At 40.0% G+C, this 9,964-nt stretch overlaps 1 protein-coding gene across 1 annotated transcript; it reads right to left on the bottom strand.

Annotated features, from left to right (window-relative positions):
* Positions 1–1,983: 1,983 nt before the first annotated feature.
* LOC110581673 (olfactory receptor 1E5-like) lies at positions 1,984–5,268 on the bottom strand. Its single transcript, XM_021691588.1, has 2 exons — positions 5,258–5,268; positions 1,984–2,905 (listed from the first exon to the last, which is right to left on the bottom strand). Exons 1-2 carry the CDS (start codon positions 5,266–5,268, stop codon positions 1,984–1,986), a joined length of 933 nt encoding a protein of 310 aa, XP_021547263.1.
* Between the last annotated feature and the right edge of the window lie 4,696 nt (positions 5,269–9,964).

The following is a 9,964-nucleotide window of genomic DNA, read 5'->3' as shown; positions in this document are numbered from 1 at the left end:
TGCCAAATTCTATATGTCTTCTTTTTAGTAAATGTGAAGAACTACAACCTTTAAAAAGCATATGATTCAATCAGCTGCCTGATTACTCAGCAGGGAGGGGTCAGGCTCACAAGACCTACAACAACGAGAGGAGCTGCTATGAAAACAGCAGCTGTACAACAAGACGAACAGTTATTTTTTGGGTCCCTTCTACATGTCAGGGATCATGATAAGCACTTCAGTTATAGTTGTTCAGTTATTTACTGTTTTTTCAAAATTATAAAAACATATTGTTACCTCATTATTACGTACCAGGAGACTCAGAGATGTTAAATAACTTACTCTAGAGTCTCCCAGACTCTAGATATGTGCTGGGGCTATGATTTTCAGATTGTTGGGGGTGTTTGAGGGATCTCAATAAACAACACCCGCTTTTCCAGTTGGGTTCTAAATCAACTACTGAGTAAGACAAGGGCAAACAAAAGATGGGGGCCAAATTGCTACTTTACTCCTGATGATATCTAGGTTGGAGACATGACTTGAGGTGAGAACCTAAATGTTTTTCTGACTGACCCCAGAAGCAACTATTGCTGGAATAGGGAGGGTTCCCAGGTGTGTATGAGTGGCTGATTTGCCCTTGGAGGTATATAGCAGAGCATATGCTCCCTGTGAACAGGCTGGTCCTCAATAAGAAACAGGGATGGTCTGGGCTGAGTGTGCCCAAATTTCTTTTCTGGGGCAGAGTGAGTAAGGGAACAGACTAGGGCAGTTATTACACGAATTGAATCTCCTCCACTTTGAGGTACAAGTCAAGCTGAGTGAAGAAATATTCTTCCCAACACTAGCACACTCTTCCACCTATATTAAATCAACCTTTGGTGACCCACATGGAGCAAATATGGAGGAATTAAATAATCACTGGAAGAATTCTCCTTAACATGGTTTCTACCTCCATATTCAGAGACCTCCAAAATATTTACCAGAGAGAGCAATCACCTAGAAGAGCCATCATAAATGACAAGAAGACTGGAAACAGGGCTTCCATAGAGGGAGTGATTGAGGGTTGTCCCAACAGAGAGAGGGAAGTCCTAAGATTAAGATAAATAACAGAACCGAAGATTTAGATTCCATAAACATTTGTGGAGCACTAACTGTGACCCAAGTAAGCTTATATATTATTTATTATTCATTACCCTTATTATGTAGTTGTTTTTCCCATTTTACAGATAAAGAAACCAGACCTCAAAATGGAAGAATGTTCCCCAAATTACATAGTGTGAGAGTGGAGGGCTTTTGGTTCTGATTTGTAACTTCTGACTTCAAGTCTTTAGTTCTTGTCACTATAACACTAAATATTATTGGAACTGGAGTATATGCATGTAGGGTGTTAGACTAACATAATTCAATCACTTTATTTTATAAATGTTTCAGGAAACCAAGGCTCAGAGACAATCAAGTGATTATCCACTGTCACACAGTTCATTTCTGACAAAGTCCACCCTGGAACCCAGGGCTTAAACTAACGCCTCATTCTGATGTTTCAATAGAACACTGCCTGTTTAAATATAAAGTGTCAGGTTACTTCTTTTGTATTTATTGCTACCAGACATAATGGATCCTATATTCTTGGGCCAAGGACATCTTCCATAGTTCAGTTATAACTTGACCTAAACAAAAATTTGGACTTTCATTTTCATTTTATATGTATACAAGCCCCCCGCCCCGCACAGGCTTTGCTTAGAGACCAGTAAAAATAACAAGAGCCATTTTGAGAGTAGGTAGTAAACTACTCAGAGCGTGGGCATTTCACAGAGATGATCTGAGGTTACTGTTATCACTGGTCCCTCCCTGTCCTTAGATGTCAATCTGTACTTTGAAATATAAACCTAAGAAAAAAGAAGTCTTTAGTGCAGGGAATCTCCAGTGGTTAGGCTCTCAGGAGGCCAATTTCAACTCCCAGCTCTGAGTCCTGGAGTCAGGATTGTAAGGTCCTAGGAAAGAATGTTAGAGTGTTTTTCTTCTGAGTAGTTTTCCCAGAGCCCCCTTCATATCCCTGTTTCTTAGGCTGTAGATGAAGGGATTCAGCATAGGGGTCACCACTGTGTACATTACTGAGAAGACTCTGTCTTTTCCACCTGAGGAGGTTGACGGAGGACATAAATAGACCCCGATAGCAGTGCTATAAAACAGAGAGACCACAGAGAGGTGGGAGGTGCAGTTGGAAAAGGCCCTTTGCTTACCCTTTGTGGAACTGATTCTTAGAATAGCCAAAGCAATATAAAAGTAAGATGTAAGGATGCAGATGAAGGGTCCAATTAGCAATGTTCCTGCCACAAGGATGAGCACCAGCTCATTGACATAAGTACTGGAGCAGGCCAGATTCAGGAGTAGAACCAGATCACAGAAGAAATGGGGGATGATATTGGGGCCACAGAAAGAAAGCCTCATCACCAGGAGGGTATGCACTAGGGCATGGAAGGTAGTGACCACCCAAGACCCAGTCACCAACAGGATACACCGTTGGGAGTTCATGGTCATGGCATAATGGAGGGGGTGGCTGATGGCCACATAGCGGTCAAGTGCCATCACAGCCAGGAGAAAGTTGTCCAGATCTGCAAATAGGCCAAAGAAATAAAGCTGTGTCAGACACCCACCATAAGAAATCGGTTTACTTCCTGAGCCAATATTATCTAGCAGCTTGGGAATTATTGTGGAGATAAAACCAATGTCAGAAAAGGACAGGTTGGCTAGGAAGAGGTACATGGGGGTGTGGAGGTGTGGGTCAGAGGCAATGGCCAGGATGATGAGCAGGTTCCCCACAATGGTGACCAGGTACATGCCCAGAAAAAGCCCAAACAGGAGAGGCTGCTTCTCTGGCCGCTCAGAGAAGCCAGTGAGAAGAAATTCATAGATGCTGGTCTGATTTCTTCTGTCCATGTCTGGAATTCTGTATGAAACAAATTTTTATTATAAGTAGCAAAAAAGTAAAATAATGCTGTGTATATCATATTCCTATTAGAAACCTCATGTGGTTTAGACAATTTTGTTTTGGCAAAGCTCAAATTTATAATTGTGTGTGTTAAAAAAGACCATTTGGATCAAACTCTTGTAAAGTTATAGATTGGTGTCAGCACCTGACCAGCTATCCAAGTCTCCTTCAAACTACTCCAGCTGTCCCCATGACACATGGCGGTACCTGGTGAAAAAACAAGTGTGCTCTGATCGCACAGATCCCGTCAGCTTTTTTTTTTTTTTTAATTTTTTTTTAAAAGATTTTATTTATTTATTTGAGACAGAGAGAATGAGAGAGAGAGAGCACATGAGAGGGGGGAGGGTCAGAGGGAGAAGCAGGCTCCCTGCCGAGCAGGGAGCCCGATGCGGGACTCGATCCCGGGACTCCAGTATCATGACCTGAGCCGAAGGCAGTCGCTTAACCAACTGAGCCACCCAGGCGCCCCCGTCAGCTTTTTTCATTGAAGAATAATATAATTAAGTAAATAATGTTTTACTTATATTTAACAATTAAAATGAAATGAAAATAATTAACACTATATATAATAATTATAAATAATTATGTAATCAATTTAAGATTTTTTAAGGTAAAAATTCAGAACAACATATGTATTTATAATTCCATTTTTGTTAAAATTAAATCACTCCATTCAGTCCCTTTTTTAAAGTTCCCAGCTCTTTGGGGCACCTGGGTGGCTCAGTCAGTTAAGCCTCCGACTCAACTTCCACTCAGGTCATGATCTCAGGGTCATGGGATCCAGCCCCATGTCCGGCTCCCACTGGGTGTGGAGCCTGCTCAAGATTCTCTCTCTCCCTCTCTCTCTGCCCCTCCAACCCACTCATGCGCTCTCTCTCTCTCTCTCAAATGAATAAGTTTAAAAAATCTTTAAAAATAAATTCATTTTTTCATTCATTCCAACTTTATCAAGATAAAATTAACAGATAAAACTGTATATATGCAAGGTATACAATGTGATGTTTTAATATACATATACATTGTAAAATGATGATCACAGCCAAATTAATTCACACATCTTTTGCCTTAGAGAATGTAAATACCCAATTTGGCAGGTACAGTTCTCATGGCAAGTGAAGATTTTTTTTTTTTTAAAGATTTTATTTGACAGAGAGAGACACAGCGAGAGAGGGAACACAAGCAGGGGGAGCGGCAGAGGGAGAGGGAGAAGCAGGCTTCCCGCCGAGCAGGGAGCCCAAAGCGGGGCTCGATCCCAGGACCCTGGGATCATGATCTGAGCCGAAGGCAGACGCTTAACGACTGAGCCACCCAGGCACCCCGGCAAGTGAAGATATTGATGCTCTTGGCTTATGCATCTGTCTCTTGTGAGTGTGATTGATGTGAGTCAGTCCATTTCAGTTTAACCCAATGCTTGGATAAGATCCAGTTTCTATACTTGGCAAAGCTAATGGCCTCAGACCATGATTATTACTCTGAGAGGCTCAGACTCTTCTCTTTCTGGTATCTCTATCTCTTTCACCACCAACTGCAACCAAGTCCAGACTCAGGAGCTTAGCAAATAGCAGGAAGTACAGTGATATAATTCATTGTTTTCATTTAATCATGTCACCTTTAGAGTCAGAATTAGAAATAAAGGAACATTTATTCCACTTTTTGCTTTTCTTGCTCAAAGGTAATTAACCTTCAGGAATCGAATTATTTACTAGAAGTGTACAGCCCATCAACAGTTCCATTGATTCCAAAGGAAAAATTTACAAAAACAAATTAATATTCTCAGAATTCTTCTGATATTCTGGGCAAATAAACTAATACAACCTAAAACAATTGACTTTTGGGAAAAAGATAGGTCCTTTGGTCTCCACTTTATTATGACAGATGGTCTAACACTATGGTTAGTGGTCCAAGCTGTGGGAGGGTGTCAGAGCCACCTGGGGCATTTCCTATACTTCTCAAAATTGAATCCCCACTATATCTATATACTTAAAACCGCTACATGAGACTCATTTATTTGTCTCCAAGGAGAGTATTTAGGTTACACAGCGTAAAGGGAAAATTTTAGTTAGTACTCAGAAAATTTTGACTCACCTTCTCTATCAAACATTGTAATATGGCTTCGAATAATTCATTTAACCTCTCAAACTTTAGTTTCCCCCTCTGTGAAGAAGGGTAACTGATGTCATAGGCTGTTGTGGGTCTCCTTCTAACCATCAGAAAAATGTCCAGAGTCTTTCTTATCATGACATAATTAGCCCTTCTTGAGTCTGTCTCCATCTTTCTGTCCAGTGACACTTCCCCATCATGCTCCCCCCCCTCCCCCGCCCTGTCTCACCTATGAAACTGCTCACGGTCGTCAGCTCATGCATCCTGCCTGCGTGACTTTGGTAGTTAGCTCTTTCATCTTCCTAGATATTTCCTCCCCCTCTCCACCTGGCAAGAGCTTGGGTGTCAACATTGGACAGTACTTTACATTCTCCTTTTGGAATTCATTGCTTTACCCTCTGTGCTCCCACAACCCTGTATTCTGGTCTTGCTGGAACACTTGACATACTGCCTTATAATTAGTTGCTCATCCCTATTAGATGGTGTGTCCCTCAGTGCCAGGGACTCATTTTTCTTCATTTTGTTTCTTCTTGTGTATGTACTTCGTATGTACTGTTGAATAAGATAGTGGATGGATGGGCAGTAAAATGGCTTCTTAAGCTATGATGAAATTGTATGATGTTATCATTTAGCTACCAGCATTGCCTTTTACACTATAAGTAAATTACAGTTAATGGAAAAGGTGTGTGAAGATCTTAGGTTGCCTAGCATGCATTCTTTTTTTTTAGCATGCATTCTAATACATTGAGGGTATTCAAAATTGTGAAAAATTTAAAAAGTATTGTGAATGTGAATTAGTAAGTCTAATTGGTTGCGTATCTTCACAAGCACTGAGTATGTGGTTTATATTTTACATTTGAATTAAATATTTTTGGGTTTTAATTTAAAAATGCAGAGAAAATTGATGCTTGGAATTCAGATTTAATAGGAACATATCTTCTCATAGGTCTGAATCCGTTCCTTAGGTGCCCCTTCTGAGTGTTGAGGAATGTTCCCCCAAATCTCTTGCTTTTCCATATTTGAAAACAGTCAGTCTGACCTGACATGCTCCATCCACATGTCAAGTCCTTTTCAGGAATATATAGAGGTTTCAGGAATGTAGTTTCAGGTACTAGAGGGTTAAATTCATAACCCAGTGAAATAGTCCTCTGGATCAAAGCTACCCTGCCACTCCACCCTTTAAGGACTAATGGATATTAAGCCATCTTATACAACTCAATTTTATGAATGAGTAAACAGAATCTCAAAGAGCTGCTGTAATCTGTCCAAGTTCAGCACCACAACTGATACCAAAAACAAGACTCCTGAAACAATTTCCAAAGGACCATTCTGCTTCTCTTGACTGACAGGGAAGGGGGAAAGCATGGCCAGTGACTTACGCTCAGTCCTGAGTTGGGCCCAAAAGAGTGTCTCATTTTTTCACGTTAAGGTAGAGATTTGACTCATCTGCTCTGGGTTCTCACTTGTCAAGAGTGGAGAAACCATATTTGATGACCAGATGAAAAGACAGCATCTTCCTCTATATTTAAGGCATAAGGGACTCCTGGGACGTGGAACCCTCATCTACTCCAAGGATGGAGAAATGAGAGCAGGCCATCCTAGATCCTGAGTCAGCCAAACTGACTAGAAACCCAGAAAAAAAGAAGCTATCTACCTGCAGTTTCTGGAGCAATACCCAGAGCTCCCTGCTGGAAGTTGCAGAGACATCTGGGAACACCAGTATTCCCAGATGAAGTATTCACTGTGGGAAACACCTTCGTCTGTTGCCGAGTCCTCAAATTCTAAATGAACTGCTCTGTGACTTTGGGAAGTTCACTTATCCTCTCTGGACTTTGATTTTCTCAGGTAAGTAAGTCAGAAAACAATGTTCTCTCACAATAGAAATCTTAGAGTTCTATTTTTAACTTTTTAGAGAACCTCCATAGCAATTGTACTACTACATATTTATCCAAAGGGTACAAAAACGCTAAACCAAAGGGTACATACACCCTAATGTTTATAGCAGCATTATCTACAAAATCCAAATTATGGATGCAGCCCAAGTATCTATCCACTGATGAATGGATAAAGAAGATGTTGTACATACACACACACACACACACACACAGTGGTATATTACTCAGCCGTAAACAAGAATGAAATCTTGCCATTTGCAAAAACAAGGATGAAGCTAGAGAGTAGTATACTAAGTGAAATAAGTCAGTCAGAGAAAGACAAATATCACCTGATTTCACTCATATGTGGAATTTAAGAAGCAAAACAAACAAGCAAAGGGAAAAAAAGAGGCAAACGAAGTAACAGACTTTTAACTGTAGGGAATATACTGATCTTTTCCAGAGGGGAGGTGGTTAGGGGGATGGGTCAAATAGTTGATGGGGACTAAGTAGTCCACTTGTTGTGATAAGCACCAAGTGTTGTTTGAAAGTGTTGAATCACTATATTGTATGCTAACTAACTATGCTAACACACTGTATGCTAACTAACTGAAATTTAAATAATAACAGAAAAATAAGAGCTGAACAAATAAAAAGGTCAATTTCATTCAGGCTAATTTCTATAGGGAGAACAACCAATATCTGAAAATTAAAATGTCTCACTTGAGTGGTTTTGCTTTGATTTTTATAGGGAAGGCAGAAAAGTTATAGATGGAGTGATTTAGTGTTGAGGTTTCAATCTGGGAAATTCTCAGTTGGCTAGCTGAACATTAAATGCTTCTCTATGTTTCTAGCTATTTTATTTTATTTTATTTTTTTAAAGATTTCATTTATTTATTCATGAGAGACAGAGAGAGAGAGAGAGAGGCAGAGGGAGAAGCAGGCTCCCAAGGAGCAGGGAGCCCGACGTGGGACTCGATCCCAGGACCCCGGGATCATGACCCGAGCCGAAGGCAGACGCTTAACCATCTGAGCCACCCAGGCGCCCTGTTTCTAGCTATTTTAAAGGAACAGAAAGTTCTAATCTTAATTATGTGAAATTATGTGTGTGTGTGTGTGTGTGTGTAGAAAAAAAATCTTAGAGTTCCCATTTTTGCCATCCTAAGTGTATGAAGTGGTAGCTCATTGTACTTTTATTTCACATTTCCCCAATCCTTAATGATGCTGAGCATATTTTCTTGTGCTTATTGGCCCATTCTTGTATCTTCTTTTTATGAAGAGTCTGCCCATTTTTATTGGGTTAATTGTCTTTTGATAATGATTTGTAGGAATTTTAATTCTGATTTATAGTAGATATGCTTTCTCATTTTTCCTTTAGTTTAAGACTTAAAAAATCCCAAATTTTATCAAGATGTTTAACCATCCTTAATTTCCATACATCTTGCAGCATTTCCTAAAAATGTTTATCCTTTAAGGTGCCTCAGCTGGTTAAGCGGCTGACTCTGGATTTTGGTTCAGGTCATGATCTCAGGGTCCTGGGATCCAGTCCTGCATCAGGCTCCCCACTCAGCAGGGAGTCTGCTTGAGGATTCTCTCTCCAACACTCACACATGCTCTCTCTCTAAAAGAAATAAATAAATAAATCTTTTTTTAACATTTTACTCTTTTTTATTATTATGTTCAGTTAGCCATCATTAGTTTTTGATGTAGTGTTCAATGAGTCCTTAAAAAATGTTTATCTTTTAAGTGTTTCTTTTTTTTTATTATGTTCAGTTAGCCACTGTATAGTACATCATTAGTTTTATTTTTTATTTTTTTTATTTTTAAAAAAATTTTATTATGTTATGTTAGTCACCATACAATACATCATTAGTTTTTGATGTAGTGATCCATGATCCATTGTTTTCATATAACACCCAGTGCTCCATGCAGTACGTGCCCTCCTTAATACCCATCACCGGGCTAACCAATCCCCCTCCCCCCTCCCCTCTAAAACCCTGTTTGTTTCTCAGGTCCATAGTCTCTCATGGTTCATCTCTCCTTCCAATTCCCCCCGCCCATTTTTCCCTTCCTTCTCCTAATGTCCTCCATGTTATGCCTTACGTTCCACAAATAAGTCAAACCATATGATAATTGACTTTCTCTGCTTGACTTATTTCACTTAGCATAATCTCCTCCAGTCCCATCCACGTTGATGTAAAAGTTGGGTATTCATCTTTTCTGATGGCTGAGTAATATTCCATTGTATATATGGGCCACATCTTCTTTATCCATTCATCTGTTGAAGGGCATCTCAGCTCTTTCCACAGTTTGGCTATTGCGGATATTGCTGCTATGAACATTGGGGTGCATATGGCCCTTCTTTTCACTACATGTGTGTCTTTGGGGTAAATACCCAGGAGTGCAATTGCTGGGTCCTAGGGTAGCTCTATTTTTAAATTTTTGAGGCACCTCCACACTGTTTTCTGAAGTGGCTGTACCAACTTGCATTCCCACCAACAGTGTAAGAGGGTTCCCCTTTCTCCACAACCTCTCCAACATTTGTTGTTTCTTGCCCTGTCCATTTTTGCCATTCTAACTGGTGTAAGGTGGTATCTCAGTGTGGTTTTGATTTGGATTTCCCTGATGGCTAATGATGATGAACATTTTTTCATGTGTCTGTTAGCCATTTGTATGTCTTCTTCAGAGAAGTGTCTGTTCATGTCTTCTGCCCACTTTTTGACTTGATTATTTGTTTTTTGGGTGTTGAGTTTGAGAAGTTCTTTATAGATCTTGGATACCAGCCCTTTATCTGTAGAGTCATTTGCAAATATCTTCTCCCATTCTGTGGGTTGCCTCTTTGTTTTGTTGACTGTTTCCTTTGCTGTGCAGAAGCTTTTTATCTTGAGGAAGTCCCAAAAGTTCATTTTTGCTTTTGTTTCACTAGCTTTTGGAGATGTATCTTGAAAGAAGTTGCTGTGGCCGATGTCAAAGAGGTTACTGCCTATGTTCTCCTCTAGGATTTTGATGGATTCCTATCTCA

This window comes from Neomonachus schauinslandi, chromosome 13, assembly GCF_002201575.2.
Source record: "Neomonachus schauinslandi chromosome 13, ASM220157v2, whole genome shotgun sequence".
NCBI lineage: Eukaryota > Metazoa > Chordata > Mammalia > Carnivora > Phocidae > Neomonachus > Neomonachus schauinslandi.
Note: the sequence above shows the minus strand (reverse complement) of the source record. Positions and strands in the feature narration are given on the sequence as shown.